The sequence below is a fragment of the Corticium candelabrum genome, chromosome 4, assembly GCF_963422355.1.
Source record: "Corticium candelabrum chromosome 4, ooCorCand1.1, whole genome shotgun sequence".
Classification (NCBI taxonomy): Eukaryota; Metazoa; Porifera; class Homoscleromorpha; order Homosclerophorida; family Plakinidae; genus Corticium; species Corticium candelabrum.
Genome location: NC_085088.1, coordinates 1592038 through 1617015, shown reverse-complemented (window position 1 = coordinate 1617015; position 24978 = coordinate 1592038). Strand labels below are relative to the sequence as shown.

The following is a 24978-nucleotide window of genomic DNA, read 5'->3' as shown; positions in this document are numbered from 1 at the left end:
GTCATACCATTGAGTCAGGCCTTGATTATTTCTAGTTATCGGAATTACTGTCGACCAGATTAGTTCCTGCTGCTAAATTTGCATGCAACTGTTAATTAATTAATTCATTAAGAGTACGGGAATGTCATGCGGATGTTCTTTCATCTAAGGCAAAAGTGATAATCTTGTAGCTTGGCTCACTTCTTCCAAATTCTAACAAAACTCATACTATGTAGTCTATACATAGGCAAGTCCGCTTATACGTCATAATATGTTGAGTTCATGTGTCTCTACCTCCTCTCAGTATCCATTGTCAAACAAACTTTAAAAACAACTCCAAAAAGTCTGCTAGAAGTATAGATGCATGTATTACTAATGTAACTATAGTTTCCTAGAATACAAATTGATTGCCTCTTCTCAAACTCCTCCAATTAGATTTCTGTGGAAATATTCATCAGTAGATACCTCACAAACCAGTCAGGTTAATCTAAGCAAGACAAGTGTATAGAACATCATTAAGTGATGATGTTGACTTGCGACAAAGAGTGCTTTACCTTTGCATCTGTAGCTCAAATCAGACCATATCACTTGAGGTTGTGAAAGTACAAAGAAACCTAATCGACCGCCGCGTAATGTCCGATCATAAAGTAAACCAGTGTCAATAATTTCATCACCGCCTTCATAGATCCGCAACCTAGTGCAAAGCATTCATACACCTCACGCTGCTAACAACTGTTTAAATTATTAAGAAACTAATACCTCATTCGACTGCTGTCTACATCATGGTTCAGCATCCAACGGTATGCTGTATTGCTTTTCCATGGTGTCTGCTTAGGATCATGGTATAACAGATTTACTTGTCTACGTGTTGATCCAGTATACCATAAAGCACGTTCAAGAGCTGAACCTGCTGCTGTAACAGAGTTCACCACCTAACCACAATCAGTTCAAATCACTTCTGACCATAACTGTACAAATCTCTCTTACTTTGATTTGAACTCCGGGAAGGGCCATATATGATGCCTTTCCATATCGTCGTAGTTCCTTAGTTTTCTTCCACAAAACCACATAGAATCGTTTATTGCTCTGGTAGCTGAACACAAATCCAAAATAGTCGTCGTGATGATCGGTATTCACAAATAAGGTTCCATTGAAATCAACACTAGAAAATTTGTGGTAGCCTGTATGTAAATCAAACATACACATTAGAGAGAGCATATAAAATGTGACAGTTGGAGTAACGTACCAACAGCTAGTCCCGCAGTGTTTGCTCTCTCTTGAATAATTTCTGCTCCATCTGCTTGAATTCTCCATAATGGCTGCTTACGATGTAATGGCACATTTTGAAACTTCATGAAGTCGACACGATCTATTTCTCTGTTGTATGGGCACACATCGATGTCATTAGCAAATGTGTCTCCATCATAATCATTTTCACAAACATCTCCAATACCGTTACCTAAAGCGTTGTTAATTAATTTGCTTAAATTTCAATATTACAAATGGTGCTGACCATTGACATCTTCTTGCTTTACATTTCTGACAAGACGACAATTGTCTCGACGATCAATGAAACCATCATTGTCATCATCGTTATCACACGCATCACCATATGAATCATCATCATGGTTTGCTTGATTAGCATTTTGTACTCGAGGACACATATCAAGACCGTCTTGAACACCGTCTTGATCCCTTCAAGTCACAAAAGCAAGGTAACCAAAAACAGCTGTTTATGATGTACATCCATTTTACCTATCTGTGTCCAAGTCACATGCATCTCCTACCAAATCAAAATCTCTGTCATTCTGTCAAAAGAAAACCTTTTCTCTCTTTAACTTAAACCAAACACAATTGCAAAAACATACTTGATCAGTATTGGACACATAAGGGCAGTTGTCACAGTGGTCGCCTACTCGATCTTGATCATAGTCATACTGCTGATCATTTCGCACCAGAGGACAATTGTCATGTGTACTGAAAATGCCATCTTTATCTGGATCTGGATCACAAGCATCGCCAAGCAAGTCCTTATCGAAGTCCTCTTGGTACGGATTTTTAACTCGAACACAGTTGTCACAAACATCACCCACTCCATCCTTATCTAAATCAACTTGATTGGGGCTTTGTAACAATGGACAATTGTCCTAAAAAGAGAATGCTACAAAGGCAATTACACCAAACTTCCACTGTTGACATACCACATCATCTTTGAATCCATCGTTGTCATCATCAGTATCACAGGCATTCCCCATGCCATCGCCATCGTAGTCCTCTTGTCCACTGTTAGGAACTAATGGACAATTATCCTGAAAAACAAATCAGTAACAACAATGCAAAGAGTCACTTTCCTATTGCAAAAGTCACCTTTTTACACCACTTTTCGGTACATCCTTTGATTGCCAAGTCTGGGTAACCATCAATGTCGGTGTCCTTGAGGCACGTGCCATTTCTGGAAATATGTCCAATATCAGGGCACACACAAACAAATGACAAGTTCCCTGCTGGCTGGCATCTAAAACTTCCTGTGCAGTTGTGCCATCCAAGAGGACAAATATTAACAAGAATGCATTGACCGTCGCTTTGTCCTTCACGAGAATAACCAGGATTACAGGGTCCACAATAGTAACTGCCCTAAACCAAACGTTAATTAGTTATCGTGTGAATACATCAACAGGAAAATCACGTTATACATTTGTATTGATGCACGGAGCATGGCGGCATCCTCCATTATTCTTAGCACACTCATCAATATCTTCACAAATCTGTTTATTTCTTTTGGCGTCTTTCAGGTCATTTCCCTTTATTGCGCCTCCTTTATAACCAGATGGGCAGGGAGTGCATCGATAACCAGGTTTCTTATTTTTGCATGACGTCAGACGGTGGCAAGCAGTTGGCACATGTTTGCACTACAACAACAGAAACCAATCCATGTTAGTCAACACAACCAATGTATCTATTTCACTATAATATCATATTTCTCCAAAGTAAGTTTACCTCATTAACGTCCTCACAGATTACTCCATCTCCTTCATATCCACGTGGACATGATTCACAAGTGAAGTTAAATCCATCTGCGGTGCACTTTAGTATTCCCTCAAAGCATGGGTTTGGAGTGCAAGGAGCTGAGTGAAAACAACAGCAGCTATTAATTAAATATTTCACAGTTCCTTATCAGACATCTTACCAGGACATTTTTTGAGTAGAACACAACTTTTGGTGTCTTTGTTGTCTCCAATACATTCAATGCCACCGTTATCAGGAGTAGGATTGTCACATTCCCTATCTCTCTCTCTAATGCCCTCCTCACAACTAGTCGAGCAGCGTGACCATTCTCCCCAGCTTGACCAACCCCCATCAACTACACAACAACAAGACGAACAATAGGTGGTGTCACTTATATTATCGATAACATGATGGCCATACTTGGACAGGGAGATTGGTGACACAGCTCTGTCACTACTACTGCACCCAGACAGTTGTGACCTCCCGGATGCCCAGTAAGTCTGTTACAACTCCTCATTCTCTTCTTGATGCCACCTCCACATGATTTGCTACAATAGCCCCATGGTCCCCAATCACCCCAAGTAACAGCTGGTTCAATGACATTGGGATGTGAAGTGGGATCTTGTCTCCTTCCTAATCCAGTTTCATTTCCAAATAGAGCAATTTCAACTGAAGATGCTAAAACTAAAACAAACTTGAAACTTGAAAGTAGGTTAATTTCCAAATAAGATCATACCCTTGCAAGATGGGCAGCATTGATTAGGCAAAATGTAAGGTAAGTCACAATTTAACGCACCGCACTTGACTGCCAAACAGGTGATTTTCCCCCTCTGCAATGAGACAACAACCACTGTTGGACACAGTTGTGTGATAGTTTATCTCAAACAACACTAAAACTTTTTAGACTTGCAGACGTGTAGACATACGTATAGTACACATAAAGTTGTTACTCTACACACTCACTTACATGACAAGAGCAATTCCTGCACGAATCAGACGCCCAGGTTTCCCCATGATAATAGTTATACCCTGTTGTACGATCCCTGCAATTGCCTTCACTAGCAGTTAGTGATCCAGAAATTTCTCCAAAGCTTGGTTTTGACTGGATCCTCCAACGTAGATTTCTATTCAACTACACGATAACAACACAATGGTCAGACAATGGTAATAAAACACCTCAATACAAAGCAGTACGTCCTCTAGCTGTTTGGTCATGCCTTCAAATAGATCAACAAGTTGGCTGGCAAATGGGCAATTGGCACATCCATTCATAGTAAGCAGCGCTAACAGACAACATTTCAACTTAGTTATTTAGAAAATTATCCTCACCAGGAACAAAAGATTCTTACCCTTCAGATAGTCTCTCTTCTCACGTGCAGAGCAATAACTCCCAAGAGCTTCTGGTGACACATCTTTGAACCTAAATTTCATTTCTTGCATGTCACCCTGCAATAACGAAGTCAAATTACCACCTCTTTGTGCCAATTACCGAAAAGACACAGTACTAGCCGAAAACGGTGTATTAGGTAGAATAGTCACTACAGTTTATGTAATACCTTGTATGGCGGCTGGTTCCAAATTTTTGCGGTCGTTCTTCCCAAGCGAAACTCCGCCTGTTTACCCAGCGGCGTCTCGTAGATTGGTCCTTGCAGCTTGGCACTACCGACCAATTGGCAGTTGACAAAGAGAATGACGTCTAGCACGTGCACAACTAAAACAATTCGATTCATTTCATCCGAGCGGAGATAAACCTTGCGAAACCACGTGTAGACATTGTTGCCTTTAGTGCTGTACTCGATGAGAAACTTCCCTGCTCCTGCGTCGTAGCAGAAACGCATATAGGCGGGCTTATACGAAAACGGCTCGTCGACCGACAGTAAAATTCCCTTGCCGCTCTTGCTTGCAGGCCGAATGTTTGCAGTGAACGTGAATCCTTTCGCCTCCTTGACGGCGGCCACAAACCGTTCTGTTTGCTCTTTGCCTACGCGAAACACTCTGTCTGGAGCGTCGAACTTGTAGATCGGTGGCATACCCACGTCCAAGTCGTAGGCAACACGTGCTGTTTGCAGAGCGACCGATGGGGAAAGTCCCGCCTCGTCAATGACATCGATCTCTTCCATCGGACTGCTCTTGGCAATCGTTTGATCAATGAGACCAGTGGAGAGAGCAACTGAATCATGAATAGGAATGAGATCAGATCAATGCAAGTAGAAGTATGCTTGCTACGATCACGATTGCGTGAGGTTAATTGCTCGATGATGTAATAAGACAAACGCGGCTGTCGGAGGTGTGAGAAGTAGGACGGGTATTACGGCACACGGCAAGCTCTGACTACCCACGAGCAGTCAGAGATGCACTAGAAGAGTCCGTTATTTAGCACGAAGCGTAGGAATAGGCTGAGAAAACGCAAGCGGCGCGCACTGCTCTCTAAGCTTGCAACACGTGCAGCAGTCCAGCACTGTCTAGTCTTGCAAACACGACGTCTGCAAAACGAGCACAGCTGCATCACTTACCAGCAAGAAACAATCCTTGCACGACGCGCGATCCAGAAATCTGCCTGCATCCGTTCATGACTGCTCAGTGGCACAGAACCAACTGGTGCAATAGAAAGTTATCTTGGTATTTACAGCTGCGCCGACCAATCATCTTGGCAGTGCCCACTCGCATACCAGTGATAATTGATAGCGTCTCCCCGTCGACCTCGTCAATCTGTAACTCCACGGTCGGCACGTGGAGTAGGCGGATCCACAGCGTGTCACAGCTGATGATCCCACAGCCCAACTTCTCCTCCAGATTCGCTTAGCACTCTCACACGTCTCGAAACCGTGTAGGTTCACCGACCATTCGGATTCGCTTCCGCGGTCTCTTTCTAAGAATCAGTCGCCAAATCCTAAGTAGCAGGCATCAAACCACCATTCTCAATCAATCACATTTACAACTACACTAACAGACGTACGAAGTGTGAGAAACAGACTAACTTCCAAAGAAGGTAAAGAAAGGAGCCTATCTGATGTAAAGACGCTCTAACACCTATTGTCGTAAGATTATGGTTTTCGCGCTGAAAAATTTTGCCCAAGATACAGTATTATCCCACGTCGGTATCAAATATCATCCCAAAAATATGTTACAATTAATAAAATACGTAGTAGTAAAACGGATACACTAGAGACATGGTTTGTAATCTGTCCATCTTACAGCCTAGCATCTGCGTTCATGTATGCAAACGTAGATACATATGATATCCTCAACTCTCTGTTCTAGATCATTGAGTGTTCCTGCCAACTACAAAGAGAAAGAAAAAAAGAATGGGACATGCAAATTTTACTCAAACAAACAATACACCTTGAGGGTAGCAACTCCCAACTAAGTAACTCACGTGCCGTTCAAGGGCAGATTCCTCAGGCTAGTCATACGTAAGTACCTACACATACAAAACGCCTACATTGCGTACATCCTTTCTCCCTAACATGTGTCTATCCACACAGCCACAAAATGAGATACGCCTACATTGCACTAAAATACGTAAATGTTTTCAGAAATGACAACAATCTACTTGGATGAATTCCCATTCCTACGTTAGAATAAAATGTGCAAAGTAAAGCACCTACACTAATTCATAATTAGTTATGGAAGGTCTCCATTTGCACCACAAGTAGGTGTCAGTCTTACAAATTAAGTAACAGCTTACACTGAAACCATTGCAATCCCTGCTCTGTTTCAGCTGTTTAATAAAGATGATCTAGGGCAAGTGCTGGCACAGAACAGCCACACCTTCATCACTGAACTATAACTCTGAGTGTTACCTCAATATCTATTGAGGTTAGACTCTGTGCTGGAACCACCAGTAACCAGCAGTCTAACACCTAGGCAACAAACTATTGACATTGACAAACTGCATAACTAAGCCATATAGACAGTTGCAAATGCAATAGATCCTATAAACTAATAGAATAAAAACAAGCTACTAAACAAATAAGTCAAGACACTCGTTCTTGGTATCTGGTCGCTTTCATTGTTCAGTCAATCAACCATCTTTGTACTTATACTAGGAAACGCAAAGATGGAATACGATATGCAAGGTATATGCTGTTAGAACCCATATAATATTACCAGCAGAGTGCATTACTTTAGCTGGAAGAATTAATATATGTTACTGACCCTTGTAGACCATAAATTGTACAAGGTGCTTCAATCTCCTCAGTCTGCTCAGGCTCTCTGCTCAAGAACCAGGCACTTCGCTGAAAGCCAGACAAAGCAGAAGAAGCCCGGCAAAGTAATCACATGTAAACATGCTTGCAACCATAGCATCCCAACAAACAGAGACAGCAATAGTGTGCCGTTAGTATATGGTGTATGATATCACATTCGCAGACAACAGCCAAAGCTTAAAACAGTATCCACTCATTGCCAAGGTAAAAACAGTACAGTAACGAAAGCTGTACAGGTTCATACAAAACATGACAATCATTAATTATCACAACAAAACCAGTGACCAATTACAATGTATGAACAGCAAATGAGAGCTGTCTAGTACGTCAACCACAATCCAGCATATCTCTATACCAAAGCATTGACTCTGCCACAGTATTACTCACTTTGGCTTCCTCCTCCTTGTGCCTGAAATCAGTATCCAAATACATTCTGGTCAATGCTTATCATACTATTGGCTCTGGAAAAAACCTTTGAAAGACTTGAATATAAACATTAATCCTCCAGGGCAGTTCTCTAATCTCGATGAAATGTTTCTTTAACTCAAGTGCTGGATCCACCTCTACAACATCAGACCAAGGAACTGGCAATGAATGCCAAATTAAATGCAATTAGCCCGTCCATAACAATTAATTAATAATCAAACCTCCACTACAATTAGAAAGTCATTAGTAGCAGTGCTGAGACAGCATTTCACCATCTTCAGTCTCCCTACTCTGTTACTATGCACACCCATGCACAACCACAGCAAGCTGTTCTATCTAAATAATTCCAACACAGCAATAAGTTAATGCCTCTCTCTTATAGACTAATGAAAGCAGTTCTCACCAGCAAACATAACAATTCCTCTCGTCAGAGCAAAACAAAGATCCAAGTACTGACTACTTAAATCCAATCCTGTCTTTTCTCTTGGATTGAAAATACTGTTTCCTGTACCAAAGCATTACAGGCCTTGTATTCCTATCCAACCCTGTGTAATTATGAAAAATTATGCAGACCTTGAATCAATGATCTCACCTAGACTTGATAGGAATGTTCTTCATACATTTGATCAAAAGACACATTACTAATTCAAGGTGTACATAGTACACAGCCAGCTTACCTTAATACTTTATGCAACAAAAAGTCTAAAAACACACAAGTCATGAATACTATAGGTGACAGGCTATCTAGCATTGCACAATCCCAGACAAAGATACCGCCTGCTAGCATACTATTAGATCTTCAACCAAAACTACCTGTTCTCAAAACATAAGACACATTGTTGTTGCCAACATTACCATGCCAAGAGTTTTTCCCACAATTAGTTGAAGGATACTAGGTACATAATGTCTAGCCACAAACCTATCAACCAAACTAACAGTTTAGTTTCTCAGGAAACTATTCAAAACACCTGTTATCACTGCCAGGAAGCACTTTAGGTATGGTAAGGGCAACTGAGGATACCAGCTAAACAAACTGTACGGATACCAGCTAAACAATCTCTATTACCACAACCATCTCTCACAGGCAGCTGACAAAAACAATGCCATATGACACCATGTGTTACTATTTGGAAAACATGCCAATTGTATGTGCCACATCCAACTACTACACCTGGTCCTATGGCTGGATATGTTTCTTCTTTGTAATCTAACAAAGTTCACAATTTTGTTGAGTATGATATTGACCTTCTAGAACAACCTACTTAGACTGTGTGGCTAGAGGTCTACAAAAATGCCCTCAAGTGTACCTTTTGGGACATGCCCAAAAACATACAAACTGAACAAGAGCAAACGTTGACAAAGGTAGTAGCAAATCTTCTCTATATTTCAAGAACCCTGCCTAAGGAATGCCCAAAAGCCTGTGAGTGGTAGGTGATGCAATCACCGTTTATGTAAATTACGTGATTCATAGACCAGGGTTCCAGCCTTGAAGTCCCAAACCATTCCTTTACCCATTACAGGCCACCAGAATCAACAGTGACAAAATAGAAAACTTGGATACTACATGTTAATTAGATTGGATGAGTGTGTAGTCTTCTGAGTGGGCATAACTCTCTAGATCTGGTAAGTGTGGCACTGTGCCTGGCTACCTCACTGCTGGTACACAGTACTTACTTTTAGTGACACCAAGGGTTAAAATTGGGGCCTGTCCAACCATCTGGAAGTGGTTGCAGTGTCCCGTGTTCTCCACAAAAGATAAGCCTTAGCAGCGGCAGTCCTGGAACTCACTGGGGTAATCCATTGCTATACTGTCATAGTTCTAAATGTGTTGTGTTAATTTAAATGTGACACCTGGATCATGAAGTCTGCATACATCAATTACTTAACAACTGTCATATTGTCCTATGTTAGCAAAGTATCATCGTTGGAGTAGACACCATCAGGAAAAATCCCTTCCACACTCCACAACTCTTGCAAAATTACAAGACCTCTTCCTATACTATGGCCAAACTTAAAACTCTTAATTAATTTGATATGCAGTATAGAGCCTAGATCAGTCAGCTGACTTGAATAATTGGTTCTAGGCTCCACAGTAAGGGTGGCCAGTTCAATGTGGTAAGTGACATATGTTGGCTGCCTGTCACAGTACTGAAGTCATCCACACCAACATCACAGCCAATATCCAACTGACCACGAAAACATTTGCTAGGATGATGTCACCAATTGGTCTCACTTTCAGTCTAACTCTGCTAAAGTCCATTCCCCAAATAGGAAAATAGGTGCCAGCTGTGGTTAATTAATAGATAAATACGGAATTAAAGAGCAGAGACAGAGACAGAGACAGTAGTTAATTACTGCTAGTGGAATAAACAGTTCCAATATAGAAACGTTTCCCTATGAACTTAGGTTCAACCAATGTCTCAACTACATAAGCTTGCTAGCTACAGCTGATTTTCTTAGCAATCTATAGTTCAGAGTAATTGAAGTTATTGAAGTCATCTGACACCTGGTGTAAACTGTGTCCTAATAAAGAACCAATCATAGTATTCACTGATCTGAGACCTCCTCCTTGTCTTTCCAATGATGTTGGAATCAACTCGCTAGGACGTCCACTTCAGGAGATACCGGTTTCCCCTACGCATTTTCCTATTCGAGAATGGACTTTAGTAGGTAACTGGGCAAACTCAAAACAATAATTCAAACCATACAGATATATCTACAGTGGTCCATAATCCAGAATATATTATAAATTGCAGTAAATAATTCACCTATCAGAACTAACCCTGAAGTAATATGTTTTCAGGAAAGAAGAGGAATGCCTACATAAACATGCAGCAACAGAAACATACTGTCATCTGTATCTTCATGCATGCAAGAGCCCCTCTAAAGTCAAAAGTAATGTAATACAATATGACGGAAGTTGTATCTTGAAAGTAAAAGTAAACCAATGTCATTTCCAAGAAACAACATTAAAATTGAAAGTACTTATACACCCATTGCTATTGACTGGTGACAAATGATTTGTATCATGTGACAGAATTTGCAGGAGTGTTGTTACTGCGGCAACAGAGCCAAACTTGGCTCTAGACACAGATCCTTTGGCTCCAGAAGGCTCCAGAAGGCTCCAAGTTATCAGTGAAACTAAAATTTAACGTGTTCCTTTACCAGAGTTCAATCTTTGTCAATGTCATTGTCAGATTCCTGGTCCTGCCAGTACAGTACAGGAATTATGCTATTAAATCAATAGTCTGTCTATACAAGGCTCACGGAAGATCAGAGCCGTCTATATACGACTCTACGAAAGATGACGGCTGAAGTACCGTTGCAGCACAAGGCTGTCAAAAGCTCTGGTCTGCATATGCAAGCCATGGATTCAAATCCCACTCCTGACACCATGTACTATTGGATTCTTGATTAGTGAGTGCCAATCTTTCCAACACAAAATTAATGTATTCACTCAAAAGCCTCAAGGCTTATCCTTACACTACAATATACACAGTACTTGTATGCGTCCCTCCCATAGAAATGGCCAACACAATACAGTAACAGTACTAACTATATTACATCCCCTTTTCTCGGGTCAAAAAACTGTCTTACCCTACAACACACAATAGCATCTTTCTGAAGAAGCATTGCAGTAACAGAAAACCTCCACGATAGTCTCATAAGACATATACAGGGTCTTGTAAAGCCTCTGTACATGAAACAACTACAAACACCACCAACATCAAAAGAAACATCAGCAGCGTCAATGAAGGGCCAAATGAACTTTCAGTTCCTTGTTTGACTGTAGTGGTAGTAAGCATCTAAAGGAAGGTGACTAACAGCATATTGTATCATATGCGTTTTGTCAAATTGTTTTAATAAATTTTTGGTACTGTAGTCTCTGGGTCTTGATTTATGCCACCTAGCTGGGTGTGTACACAGTATGTCAGTTGCGAGCAGACCTAACTCTAGTGGGCAGCAAGCCTCTGGGTGTCCAAGAGCTTTGGCTCCAGGTGCACAGGGCAGCAACACCCAAATTTGGCAACAACCTGCAACCTAGCAGGATTGGACAGCTGAATCAGCAGTTTCACCTCTAGTGTGTGTGTGTGTGTGTGTGTTGCGTGTCTGTGTTTGTGCGTGCATGGCGTTTGAGATGACGAGCTGGGGCGCACAGTACTTATCACTCAATGAAATATCCTATAAGTGCTAAGCGTAATCGGCAAGTAAACATAAAACTATCTGTTCAGAATTGTTCGCTACTAAACTAAAAGTAGTAACTGTATAAGTAGTAGGGTAATCCAGGGTAATTCCGTACAGTTTGATTTCAATGGCTGATCACTGCTCTGAACCAAGCTCTATTCTGGTAAGTAAACACTCGTTGAATAGCTGATTGTCTAGCGCTCCAAAAGGAACAAAAGAAACAGCCAGTGTCATTGTTTGTAGAATCTAGACAGCAATTTCTGAGCAAAGGTACCACATCTGCTGACTTGTCTGGTTTCTAACTTTCAAGAACAAAGCTCGTTTTGCAAATCTGTTTGTAGCCATAGTATTTGGCCTTCGGTGCTACGATCTGTCAGCGGTAAACTCACTCGCAAGATAAGACTTACTAGTGATGATATAAACCGATTGCAAAACTAAACTGTTCACAAATGGTCTAAACTGTTTGCGAATTCGCATTTGGTTAGACCGTTTCCAAATCAGTTAGACCATATGCGAACACTAGATAACCCGATAGAGGATCTAAACCAATTTGCAAATGGTCTAGACCATTTGCGAATTGGTTAGCATCCTTAAAGTTTTAATACACAACAATAGCTAATATTGTTAAACTTCGAATGTCAAAGTAGCATCAGCTAAAAAGATTAGAAAAGATTTAATGAAGATGCCATGCACTGATGCCAAAAGTTTGTCAAGTATCATATAACTCAACAACAATGATTGCTGATGGAGAAGCAAAATGAAGAAGAGTTTGCATTCTCAGTATTATGTAACAATTGTCTCCAGAGCCAATGATTGACACTGACTGGTCCAACACGCTGAAGGCAGAATCAGAAAGTTTATGATAAATTTACAAAACGAAGTTGTATACCTAGATAGCCACTAGATCTCACACTGCACTGTAAATTTGTGGAAATCAAAATCCTACAGTCTGTAGAAAATGCAATTGAATGCAGAATATTTCCTTACATATACCATGCAATCTTTGCACAAGCATCTGATCAATCAAGGTAACAAAAGTTGACCAAACTGTAGGTGTGACATTTGAGATGGTAATTGCTAGAAGGAGATTATGAATTTGTCATAATCCATACAAGAGACAACTCTCAGGCACGGATCGATCCAGGCATATATGGTGCACTTGGCAAAAGTCTAAATCTTTGAGAATGCAGGTGTGAAGAAAACTGTTTTCTATAATAATAAACAAGCAAAGTTACAAGAATATTTTTGTAAACCAAATGAATAGAAAACCATTTACGACAGCCAAATCATTCGGGTTCACAATATCTGAAATATTCACAAACGGTTTAATCCATTCGCAAACAGTTTACCTTCTTAAACCATTCGAGAACAGTCTTAACCATTTGAGAATGGTCTGCATTATATGGTCTAACCGATTTGGAAACGGTCTAACCGAATGCGATTTCACAAACGGTTTAAACCATTTACGAACAGTTTAGTTTTGCAATCGGTTTAAATCACTGCCATCTATGCAATTTTGCGGAAGTGTATCCCTACCTGCTTCAATGGCGCTCCGCTCAATCACGACAATGTTGCAACTTCCAGCTCCGATAACTGTGAAATAGGTGACAATAGAGTAGGTTTAGCTTCCAGGTCGTACATCTCAGCGGCCATGCATATTTCTACGCTGTGTTGACTAAACGCTAATTGTACATCTCAGAAAGACATGCAGACTCGATTTCTAAGTGTTAGTGTGTGTTGAACAGTGTTAGAAACCCCAAACCTTTGAGAAAAGCGAGTATTGGGAGAACGGAATTGCCCCACCCACCAAATCTGACCTTCCCTCACATTATTATAGATCATGTTTCTAATCACAAAATTTCCTGAATGTAGTGCAGTGACCAGTGCTAACGACAGAAGCAACAAGAAGTTAAAACAACACGTTGTCTACACGATACGGGTCACCAAAGGTAAATGTGTACGGAATTACCTCGTAGGGTAATCCGGAGTAATTCCGCACACTTTTTATCTAGATTACCAGTATCTTCTGCAAAAGATTGCGTCCCGCGTTTACCTGCGTTTAGTTTCTTCTTTACTACTGCAGTATACGTGGACAACTGTTCTTGGCACCATGCAACTATACAAGCAAGCGGTTGGACGTTTTCTGCATTAGGGTTAAACATCAGGGGTGGGGCTATTCCTCACAGTTGCTGTTTCTCCCTCTGATGGCTGCAAACACGACACCTGGTTGGTGTATAGTTTACTAACGGTTAGAATTACGACTTGAGCATACATAAAGCAAACTTAAAGTTTCTGTAGGTTTTCTGCGAATGCTAGCTAGATGGTCCACCCTAGATATTACTGATTTTGTCTCCTGCTTCTCCTATCAGACTCTGCACCGTTCACAAACCCATGCCTGCTTCGTTGATGGTCTTTTGCTAAGTATGTATGGTAATTTACAATGAAATGATGTGATATCCCAAGGCCGGCGGAGCCTGTAAGGTTGGTCCGGCCATGGCCGAACCAATATTTGAAAGTAGTATTTCCACCTGGAGACAAAAGCAAGAACTTCCGGTAAACGGTATAGGTAATTAAATATATTTGTATTTAATCATCCTGATGGTGGAGGAAAGGAAAGAATTCTATCAGCAGTTAATTACTGGCAGGGCCAAATCGAAGTAACTCACCAAGTCCATGTTAGACTGTCAGTGTGCCTGAAGTAGGCGGAAACGTTCCGGAAGTCACTAGGAAGACGGCTTACCGGAAGTAGTAGGTGTGCCCCAGTCAGGTAAGAGCTCAGCACATGCGTGATCACTGTACAGTATGTTGTCTTTTCCAGAATCTGCTCAGTCCTGTCTACCTAAAGTTTCAAGTCAGCCGTATCAGCCAATGTCCGGTTTCGTCTTTCCAAAGCGTACCTTCGGTAAGAAAGTAGTCGTCAGACAATCGTGTCAGTCGCATTGGTTTGAGAAGTGGAAATGGCTGCACTATTCCACTAAGGATGATGTCGTCTTCTGCCACGTGTGTGTGGTAGGGTTGCAGTCAAAGAAGATCAAGTGGCAGAAAGGGGACCCTTCCTTTGTATCAAAGGGGTTTTCCACCTGGAAGGAAGCCACGGTGGCATTCAAATCTCATGAATCGTCGTCTTGCCACAGGGAGGCAATGCAAACAATCGTTGAATTGCCCAAAACTTGCCCAGATGTAGGTGAGATGCTGTCTAGAGAGCACACACCTGAGAAGGGACAGAACAGGGAGTGTTTACTCAAGATCATCTCCAATCTGAAGTTTTTAGCCAGACAGGGATTACCGGTTCGAGGAGATGGGGATGAGACTGACTCTAACTTTATTCAGTTACTGAAATTACGTGGTCAAGATGATCCTCTACTAAAAAGCTGGCTGACTAGAAAGTCAAGCAAATATGTATCTCATGACATGCAAAATGAGTTCATAAAAATCATGGCATTGTCTGTTCTTTGAGAAATAGCTGAATGTATCCAGAAGTCTACATTTTTCTCCATCATGTGTGACAAATGCACAGACTCATCCAACAGAGAGCAGCTGGTATTATGTATTCGCTGGATTGATCATGGCAATTTAGAGCCACAAGAAGATGTCATTGGTATGGACCAGATTGATGACATCTCAGCACATACCATTGTCAGTGTCATCAAAGATATGTTGGTGCGCATGAACTTCTCACTGTCAAGATGCCGAGGGCAATGCTATGATGGTGCTGCCAACATGAAGGGTGGGAATACCGGTGTTGCAAAGCAGCTATTGGATGAAGAACCCCGAGCTTTATACACCCATTGCTATGGGCACGCGTTGAACTTGGCTGTTGGGGATGCTGTAAAACATTGCAAAGTGATGAAGGATGCACTGGACACCACTTATGAAGTCTCAAAACTTGTGAAGTACTCTCCAAAAAGGGATACTGCTTTGCAAAAGTTGAAGGAAAGTCTCGCACCAGACACCCCTGGTTTCCGCACATTGTGTCCAACAAGGTGGACGGTCAGGGCAGACTCTTTGAAGTCAGTAATTGATAACTACTGTGTTCTGCAGGAGCTTTGGGAGATGTCCAAAGACTATGTATCTGATCCTGCTATCAAGGGCCGCATCATTGGCGTTCAATTCCAGTTTAAAACGTTTCGATATTTGTTTGGGGTTGCTTTGGAACAACTAATTCTGAGGCATAGTGATAACTTGAGCAAGACCCTACAATCACCCAAGTTGTCTGCTGCCGAGGGTCAATGGATAGCTTTGATGACTGTTGCAACGCTGCACGTGTTCAGAGACGACACACAGTTCAATCTTTTCTGGAAGAGTCTTCAAGAGACAGGACTAAATTAGATGTTGATGACCCTGTCCTGCCCAGAAAGAGGAAAGTTCCAAGGCAATATGAGGAGAGCAGTGCTGAACCTGAGTTTTTCGATGTTTGCAAGCAATTTTATTGCTAGCAATATTACGAAGCACTCAATTTAATTGTGAATGCTATTCAAGCCAGGTTTGATCAACCCGAATTTAAAATGTACTGCATGTTGCAGGACCTTTTGCTAAAGGCTGTCAAGGGTGACAATTATAGGGAATGCCTCAACCATGTCACTTCATTGTATCATGACGATTTAGATGCCCAACAACTGCAGCTTCATCTTGAAATTTTGCAAGCCAACTTTTGGTCTCGTAGACAAGACTTCTGTGACAGTGTGTGACATTAGAGACTACATCTTGAGTTTATCTCCTTACGAAAGGGATTTGATGTCGAAAGTAGTCACCGTCCTTAAACTCATGATGGTCCTGCCATCTACCAACGTCGTCAGTGAGAGGTCATTTAGTGCCCTCAAGAGATTGAAAACGTACCTTAGGAGTACAATGAAGCAGGATAGATTAAATCACCTACTCTTGCTGCATGTGTACAAGGATCGTGCTGATTCGCTGTCGCTGACACATGTAGCTGAACAGTTTGTCAGTAGTTCTGAACATCGATTATCAGTATTTGGACGATTCTCGTAGCTGTATAGTGTCGTTAGCCTTGAGTTAAGAGGATTTTGCATTAGACTCGTATTGTGTCACGTGACTTGCCCCGCCCTTTAGCGTGCGCTAGGCCTGACCAACCTAAATTTGCTTCCGCCGGCCCTGTATCCCCTTTGCACCCTACTAGGGCCCCCATAAATGACAAAAAGTTTCCCCGTGATCGGCTAATTCAGCTGGTGGTTTATTGTCTGCGATATGCACGAGCAGTAATAGTGGTTTGTCTATCTTTGGAAAGTATGAAGTCACCAAACAACTTGCTAGCTAAAAAGTTAGACGGTTTGTTCTACAAGGTGATGCTCACTTTTGCATGAAAAACGCTAGCTAGAAAATTCTTCCGGCTCACAAACATAACTATTTTGCCGCTACCTAAAGCGCAGAACGATAAGCTATCCACTGAGTGTTCACACGTTCCATTTAATCTCCGTTGAAAGAAATGAGAAGTAATTGAATTCAAAGTGTGCAAAATTGCCTGTGTGCGGAAATACCCCGGATTACCCTATTTCCCTAACTGTATCGAACCTCTTGACAGGTCTAGTAACTTGTTTTATCCAACTTTGTCACACACTTGTTCTGTAATTAAGCAGAACACAGCGCAGACCGTGTAACGCTAGTCCTACCTAAACCAAAATGGCGTCAGGGCTGCCGCACCTAACGGTCTGGAATCTCATGGCTGCTTTCTGCGCACGCGTGGAATAATACAACGTCCAAAATGAACAACGCTTTACTGTTAAGAAATAAAAAAAACAAATAAATAGTTGCCCACAATCATAACAAAGACTGTCAACCGCCAATTACGATAAGAAAAGAACGCTGCGAACAGGGTTCGAACCTGTGCGGGGAGACCCCATTGGATTTCAAGTCCAACGCCTTAACCACTCGGCCATCGCAGCAGACAACCGTTGGTCATCGAAAATGTTGCTATTGTACGACCACGTAACTCGGTCACGCCTTTACAGATATCTTCTGTATATATTAGATAATCTAAATACACTGCACATCTAGATGCACTTATAACACTGTCAGCCACCAGCAGCAGCTCAGGATGCTGATCTTGGCGCACGTTTTTACCGAGTAAATGAGAAGACGTTGTTTTGGCATATTGATTATATAAAGCACTATACTTTTTAGCTTAAGGAAGGACCGTCACCATACTCTCGCGCCTGGAATTGTCATACGGGCACCAGACAAGACTAGCGCGAGAGAGTCTGAGGATGAGGCTACACATACAACTCTCTAGGTAATTTATTAATTAATTGCATTGCACCCAATGCGACCTTCTGTACGTGTGGGCAGAGAAGAAGAAGGCGTTACGGTGCAAGAGCAATCCTGGCCGTGTGTCTTGGTCTACCCTCGACCTCCCAGACCTCTACGGCCAATTTTGAATCGGCGCTACACGGATCTTTCTGGGAGATCGAGGCTAAAAGCCAAAATGGCCGTCGTTGGGACAGAACGCGCAGGCGCAAGATGGCGGCAATTCTGTGGGCGTCATGTCATCGCGCTTTTACTTTCAAAATTTAGTAAGTAAAATGGCACAATAAATATAAATAAATATGTATAAGTATAAATCAATATAGAATATAAGTATAGATATGTACACGGCTCTGAGTGCACAGTGGCAACCCACGAGCACGTGTACATAATTTTAGTGTTTGTGCCACGTGATACAGTACACTGACGCCATAGCTGTCATCTATTAGAGTGCGTGGGCGCGAACAGTAAAAACTCCAACAAAATTCTTACCTTAATTAATCGGCACCAAGTTCAACCTTCCTAGAACGTCGAGCACTCCCACCAACCACTGCTGAACAAGTAACAAAGTCTAGCATACAAAATTTGCATATGAGGTATTCACGTGGTCAAAAGCCCGGATAACATGGCTGTTATATCGTCTTATTGCTTGGTTTTGACTGCAAAAACAGTGTGCCTCGTATGGTTCTACTATGTGTTCTCTGTAAGCATAACGTTTTACAACAAATGGTACTCAAAGGTAGGCAGAAAAAGCTAGTTGTATCACAACTCGAATAATTGTAGTTTTGTTTCCTACGCAGAACTACAGAATTCCTCTGATGATGACAACTGTGCATTTTATTGTTAAGTTTGTAATAGCTTGGCTTATGCGAGCGTGGTGCAAGTGTTTTCGGAGTTCTGAGGTCGTCTTTCTTCCTTGGAGCGTTTACGTTTACAGAGTTGTGCCAGCAGGTCGTGCAGCTCTTTCCTTGTTGTTAAGTTGTTGTACTACGATCTTTTTATACACGTATAGCCGCCGCTACTGCGCTAGACGTTGCCTTCTCGAATTGGGGCATGGAATACATCACAGTTGCTCTGTAGGTCTAGTTTCTGTCTTGATTTCTGTTGTTCTTGGTGTAAGAGATGGTAAAATTGCAGTGATAAATTAGGTGCACTGACAGTGATAGTCAATGAGTTACTTTGTTTGCTAGAAACGTGCTTTTGCTCTAAATATGTCCTTTTGTGTGTATTGTATGGAAATGCTTGCCATATTTGTAACTTCCTGTTTATTTTCTATTCTTGGAACAAGATAGTGAACAGGAAGTGAATGGTAAAGGAATTTCAAACAAGTGTGTGTGTGTGTGTGTGTGTGTGTGGAGAGACAGACAGACAGAGACAGACAGACAGACAGACAGACAGACACAGACAGAGACGATTGGGCTGAAGGATGGTCACTGGATCTTCGCAACTAAAGTACTCTACCATAGTCTACATATACTAGAGACATTAAGAGTTACACTTTTTGTATCTGTACATGTGTTATGCCAAAGAAGATTAAATGTCATGTTCTCATCAGATACACGATGACCAAATCAACTGCCATCATATTCGTTTTGCTTTTTGGGATGGCATTCAAACTAGAAAAACCGGTAAGCAAATGGATTACACTACAAGTTACTGCTGTTCTCTTCTAAATTATGAAATTCATATTGGCAGAAATTATCTCAGATACTAATAATTATGCTTATTGCCGGAGGTCTTTTCCTGTTTAAATTCCAGTCGACCGATTTTAACACTATGGGATTTGCTTTGGTTGGATTGGTTCACTTGCTATTAGTAGGAAGCTAATCTGGTGATTCAACATAAGCTTTATTTTTAGGTATTATGTGCATCAGTCATAGCAGGCATCAGAGTCACATTAGCCCAAATCTTGACACAGAATGAGGCCATAGGTCAGGTGGCAACAGGCACCTTGCTCTTAATGAAATTATTTATCATTTTTCCTGTTTGCAGGTCTCTCTAATCCTGTTGATTTAATATACCACCTCCAACCTTTCATGATTATAGTGACAATTGCATTCTCTTCACAAGTGGAAGGTTAGTATTGTATAATTGTATGTTACTGCTTTGTATTACATTTTTGTTGCAGGCACGAGATTTGCTTTATCAAGACAGTTCTTTGGTGCAGCTTTACCCATGGATAGTGCAGTACCCTTGCTGACTATGCTTTGTGGAGCATTTTTGGCATTCGGATTGGCATTCTCTGAGTATCTCTTGCTGTTCCATACATCAGGCCTTACCTTTGCTGTTGCAGCTGTTTTTAAGGTTGTGACAATCTCGATTAGAGCTTTCGATTATTGTTCACTACGTGTTTTTCAAAGGAAGTCATTGTGATGGGTGCCGATCCATTCTTTGAGGGAACTGTGTATACAACCCTTAATATTGTTGGCATTGTAATATGTATCTTGGGTATCTCCACACACGCGATCACTAAAGCAATGCGAGTCGAAGGCAAGTTTTGATCTTCACTCTCAGTCTCTGTGTCAAGAGTTAATCAAAACGACTGTCTTACAGCTGATCGCAGTAATCAACCAAGTGAAATCCGCAAACGGTGGGAGAATAAGACGGTTAAGCAAAGACGCAAGTTGAGAAACAAGAACCACCCAGAATTGATGGAAATGTTGAACATGAATCATAGTCAAGATGACGATGATGAAGTGGTCGTGTTCTCATCACTTCATAACAGAACTAGAACCTCTTAAGGCATCATAGCCACAATCTGGCAAATACAGTAGACAAATTACAACTTCCGTACAGTAGTAATGCTTAGAATAACGCTTTATACTATAATAATGATCCAACAACCCAAAACGGAAGGATACATTCATTTCAGCTAAAGTTCTTAACTACAAGACTACAATGAGCTCAGTGTTACAATAACCTGCTTGGTAGGTACAGAGTATGCCAGCCTGGTAACAAATAACAACAGCCAGCTAGGAAACTAGAATTAATGTCAATACTCAATCGATGCATAACATCTACATAAAGAATGTTTGTTGTGCATCCAGAATGTGAGACGACTCACTCTGGACTCGTACTCTACATTGGGATGATATTGTCGAGTACAACTGCGACAAGACTTTTCACTGTGTCTATGTGTGGATACATGACAAGAGCTTCTTGAAGCTGTTGCTTGTGATTCGGAAGAACTTGTAGTGCTTCACAGAAGAGGCGTTCAGTCACATGAACAGGACGTGTGTTGTTATGATGTGAGAAAGAATGATGAGCCATGTCTCCCTGACCGGTGACTTGAGGTTGCATCTGCTGATAGTAACCACCGGGTGTGTAATGTGTACGTTGCGACCGAGAAATACCTGACTGGTATGGTCGCAACGGAGCAGATACGGCCTGACCCGTGTAATTTCCACTGAAATCAATTGGATTTGGATCACTGTGATCATGAAAGTACGTCTCCCTGTGAGCACCTTGAGAATAATTATGTTGTACAGCAGCAGCTCTTCGACTTGTATAGTAGTCACCATATGGATCATCAAAGTGTCTCGATCGTTGCTCATATTGCGGACGATATGCCGCTTCTGGTGGGTATTGTAATCGATTATCATGCCCACGTGACACTAGTTCACTGTAGCTACGTGTACTTTCACTTTGATATTCCTGACCTGCCTCCTTAGGCAAGTACCTACCCCGAGACGGTTGATATGCTTGGTCGTCTGGTTGGTATCTTTGAGCAGTATGGTCAACTGGTACATAACCAACATGGTGAAGATCACGTGCTTGATATTGTCCTCCTTGTGAGAGAGTAGGAAGTTGATACTCAGTGTGTCCTTGTTGGGTCGTAATGCTTCCACGTGTCTGCAGCAAATCCGATACATACCCACTTTCAGTTATATGGTGACCATACGACCCAGAATTATCAGAAGTCCGAGATATGGAATACTGACCAGTCACAGCAGGCGACGACAAGCTCGAAACAGGAGGTGCATACAGTTGATGGTCCATAGCCGATGACGACGACGACGACAACGACAACGACTGCTGCTGCTGCTGCTGCTGCTGCTGTTGTTGTTGCTGCTGCTGTTCTCGATCAGGATGCTTATATTTGCATTTACTTCCGTAAGTACATTTTCCCAAATATGGGCATACAGTATTCTTATAGTCGACATTCCCAACCGACCTGCTGGTAAGAGGAAAAGATGAAGCCACAGAGGAAGTTGGAGCTGCTGCCTGATAAGCCTCACATCGCAGAAACTCTTTAAGGCCTGGACCCTTCCTTCCTAGAGGATCATCTGGCAACATGAATTTGTCGCCAACAAAGGTATACATCAGTAGTCGACGCTCGATGACCGCCTTCCACTCGGGATTATTCTCTTTGAGCAGATCTTGGTAAGTATCATTCGATACAATAACTCCATTCGTCTCGGCTGCCAGTCGAACAATAAACCGATCATCATAACAAACAATCCTTTTACCTTGAACTTTCCTTGAGGGAGTAAATACCAAATAGTTATCTTTCTCGAGGGCATACAAAACTTCCTGGTTTTCTATGGGAGTATCAGGTGACGACTTTTCTTTTCGCCAAGAAGGAACAAACACTGTGATTTGCCTGTGTCCCTCCTTCAAAAAATGATCCACACAAAGACCAATACCCCGACAAGAAAACACTCGATTATTGCCATGTCTAAAATGGAAAAAACATTATCTCCAGGAAATGCTAATTATGCCTAACAAAAACACGGAGACAAAAAGAAAACAGACGGAAAAGAATCCATCTACTGCAGCCCAACACATCAACGCAACCAAGGAGCCTCAAATCTAATCCAATAGGCCACGCCTTGTGCAGGAAAAGACTAGGCAAAGTTCACCCAACACCATCGACGCCACGCCCTATGACCCATTTTCCGGCTCGTCCACAAAGAGCAGCAACACACGCAACAAAACACACCACAACGAATACTAACCTCATAGCAACGTTGCTTCCATCGATAACGATTGCTCTGAGCGTCGGTCGACTCGACGTGGGCCTCTGAGGCGCGAGCAACGAGCCGTTTTCCGGTTGTGATTTGCGAGCGAATTTTAGCAACGTGTCCAACACCGCATTCCGATCCGCCTCGGGTCCTAATCGCTCGATAACACGACAAACGTCCTGTTCGGAGTAACCGAGCTTTTTCGAAAAAACGATAATGCTCTGGTCGGCGGCAACAGCCGCGGATGCAGTCGTCAAGGTGGGAGTTGCACTTTTCCTGTTCAAACTTGCTTCTATGGCATCCGGTTTCTGCACCCAAAGTTCGTCGACTTCCACGCTGCCCCCATAAGGCTGCTTCCGTCCGTCTCTGCGGTCGATGATCTCTTGCGACGTTGCTTCTCCCATTCTGTAGAGACCCAACTGATTCGATGTGGCATCGTGTCGATCGGTCGGCGAGCCCGACTCTGCACGTCGACGCGCGTGTTGCTCGATCTGCCCCTCGATGATCGACTGCGCCGTCACGACGGAGACGGGGTTGCCGCGAATTTCGGCCACGTTGTCGTCGCGGAAGACGACGACGGCGCCCGAGTTCGTCTCGAGTAGCTGGTGATTGTAACCGTTCTTGCCAATCAGTTCGGCCTTCATGTAGGCAGGAAAAGCGACGGCAATTATCTTCTCTGGATAGCAGAGCGACATGATGAATTCCTGGCAATCAGATTGGACTCGATGTCACCTTTCTATTTCGACCAAGGAAATCTCGACGAATGACGTCTTACCTGAGCTTTCTTTCTATTGTCTGCGAGTCCGCATAGAGTCACCCATTCCCCGTCGGGCTGCCTGTGCGACGTGAGATCCATTCGCACGGCGAAGAGGCGCTCGATTCTTGCCTTCGTGCGGCCGTCGCGACCGATGACGAGGCCCAACTTGTCCTGCTGGACAACGAAGTCAGTTTTGTCGTCATCGCTCATTCCGTACTACTCGACACCATCGGTTGGCTCGTGAACGACTATAATGTAGACGGTGGGTTGTTCGCTGTACCTTATGTAAGTAATGCGAGTCACCTCATTGGTTGTTTTCAAAGTGTCACGTGACAGGCAGTAGGCGGGGCTTGTACTTGACGTAATACAATCTACATACTCTGCATTGTTAGCATGACTTTCGACTCGCAACTGTGTAGCAAAGAGAATTCGATTGCAACCTGTAGTAGATGTAAATATCGGCAGTCTTGGTAAAAATGTGGAGAAAGACGTCCGTCAGTGCTGGAACGACGTCAGTAGATAATGTAATTCCCACCGTTTTTTGCTAGAATTAAATTTTGCTACTTGCCACTCACCCGACAGCGACAAAAGACTGCCGGCTTTTCATCGTGGTAAGTGTACATGATGCGACAAAACCATTACTCTAGAATCTAGTAGTCTGCAATAATTATCTAGTACTACTTATTAGGGTACGTACTTACTGGTAAAATTAACTAATTTAGGTCACATAGTAAATCCGATAGCCCTAGAAACGTGGGAACTATCTAGACTATCTAGATATACCGTACAATGTACCGACAAAAACCGGTGTAATCTGCACAGACCTGAATAAGAAGAAAAAGGAAGATATAATAATTGTTGATGGCTAGATACGGTATCAACACGTGAACTTTCCGTACTAAACGTAGCGCAACACCTGCTAGTTACTAGCCGGACACACGTCTCGCCGTGTCCGTAGATACTCTAGACCTATCTAGGCAAGACAATTTGAACCGTGATTTATGTAAATAATTTGTGCATTTATGAAAAATTTAATTAGGTAAATTAGTTATGGTTGCCGCAAGGGTTTGGTTTCAATTAACGAAATCTTTGACTTAATTTCCGCCTCAAGGATCCCTACAAACTTGTGTAACTAGGCCGTCGTTGAAACAATCTACTGTCTGGTCGCTATCCCTAAACGTGATTTCGTCACGGA

The 24978-nt window shown here is 42.2% G+C and overlaps 4 protein-coding genes, 1 long non-coding RNA gene and 1 other non-coding gene across 6 annotated transcripts; 2 read left to right on the top strand and 4 right to left on the bottom strand.

Moving 5' to 3' along the window:
* Positions 1–159: 159 nt before the first annotated feature.
* LOC134178413 (cartilage oligomeric matrix protein-like) lies at positions 160–5589 on the bottom strand. Its single transcript, XM_062645295.1, has 20 exons — positions 5499–5589; positions 4542–5155; positions 4335–4431; positions 4180–4268; positions 3953–4117; positions 3722–3815; positions 3406–3669; positions 3167–3340; positions 2977–3104; positions 2673–2888; positions 2347–2613; positions 2181–2288; positions 1848–2126; positions 1735–1787; positions 1493–1674; positions 1226–1438; positions 967–1160; positions 739–911; positions 534–673; positions 160–466 (listed from the first exon to the last, which is right to left on the bottom strand). The coding sequence occupies exons 1-20, from the start codon at positions 5554–5556 to the stop codon at positions 462–464; spliced, it is 3513 nt and encodes a 1170-aa protein (XP_062501279.1). The 5' UTR covers positions 5557–5589; the 3' UTR covers positions 160–461.
* A 1737-nt stretch (positions 5590–7326) lies between these two features.
* LOC134178414 (uncharacterized) lies at positions 7327–9043 on the bottom strand. Its single transcript, XR_009969622.1, has 6 exons — positions 8297–9043; positions 8193–8231; positions 8023–8124; positions 7841–7955; positions 7666–7777; positions 7327–7602 (listed from the first exon to the last, which is right to left on the bottom strand). It is a non-coding gene; the product is annotated as an uncharacterized LOC134178414 (long non-coding RNA).
* Positions 9044–15211: 6168 nt separating this feature from the next.
* On the top strand, positions 15212–16133 carry LOC134177971 (zinc finger MYM-type protein 1-like). The gene has a single exon (XM_062644750.1). The coding sequence runs from the start codon at positions 15303–15305 to the stop codon at positions 16131–16133; it is 831 nt and encodes a 276-aa protein (XP_062500734.1). The 5' UTR covers positions 15212–15302.
* A 1489-nt stretch (positions 16134–17622) lies between these two features.
* On the bottom strand, positions 17623–17704 carry Trnas-uga (transfer RNA serine (anticodon UGA)). The gene has a single exon. It is a non-coding gene; the product is annotated as a tRNA-Ser (tRNA).
* Positions 17705–18651: 947 nt separating this feature from the next.
* Positions 18652–20827, top strand: LOC134178001 (solute carrier family 35 member C2-like). Its single transcript, XM_062644783.1, has 10 exons — positions 18652–18801; positions 18863–19013; positions 19075–19138; positions 19618–19690; positions 19758–19853; positions 19921–19993; positions 20055–20138; positions 20191–20366; positions 20423–20552; positions 20616–20827. The coding sequence occupies exons 1-10, from the start codon at positions 18688–18690 to the stop codon at positions 20801–20803; spliced, it is 1149 nt and encodes a 382-aa protein (XP_062500767.1). The 5' UTR covers positions 18652–18687; the 3' UTR covers positions 20804–20827.
* A 26-nt stretch (positions 20828–20853) lies between these two features.
* LOC134178000 (probable ribonuclease ZC3H12C) lies at positions 20854–24144 on the bottom strand. The gene is made up of 3 exons (XM_062644782.1): positions 23802–24144; positions 23021–23730; positions 20854–22740 (listed from the first exon to the last, which is right to left on the bottom strand). The coding sequence occupies exons 1-3, from the start codon at positions 23991–23993 to the stop codon at positions 21141–21143; spliced, it is 2502 nt and encodes an 833-aa protein (XP_062500766.1). The 5' UTR covers positions 23994–24144; the 3' UTR covers positions 20854–21140.
* Positions 24145–24978: the final 834 nt, after the last annotated feature.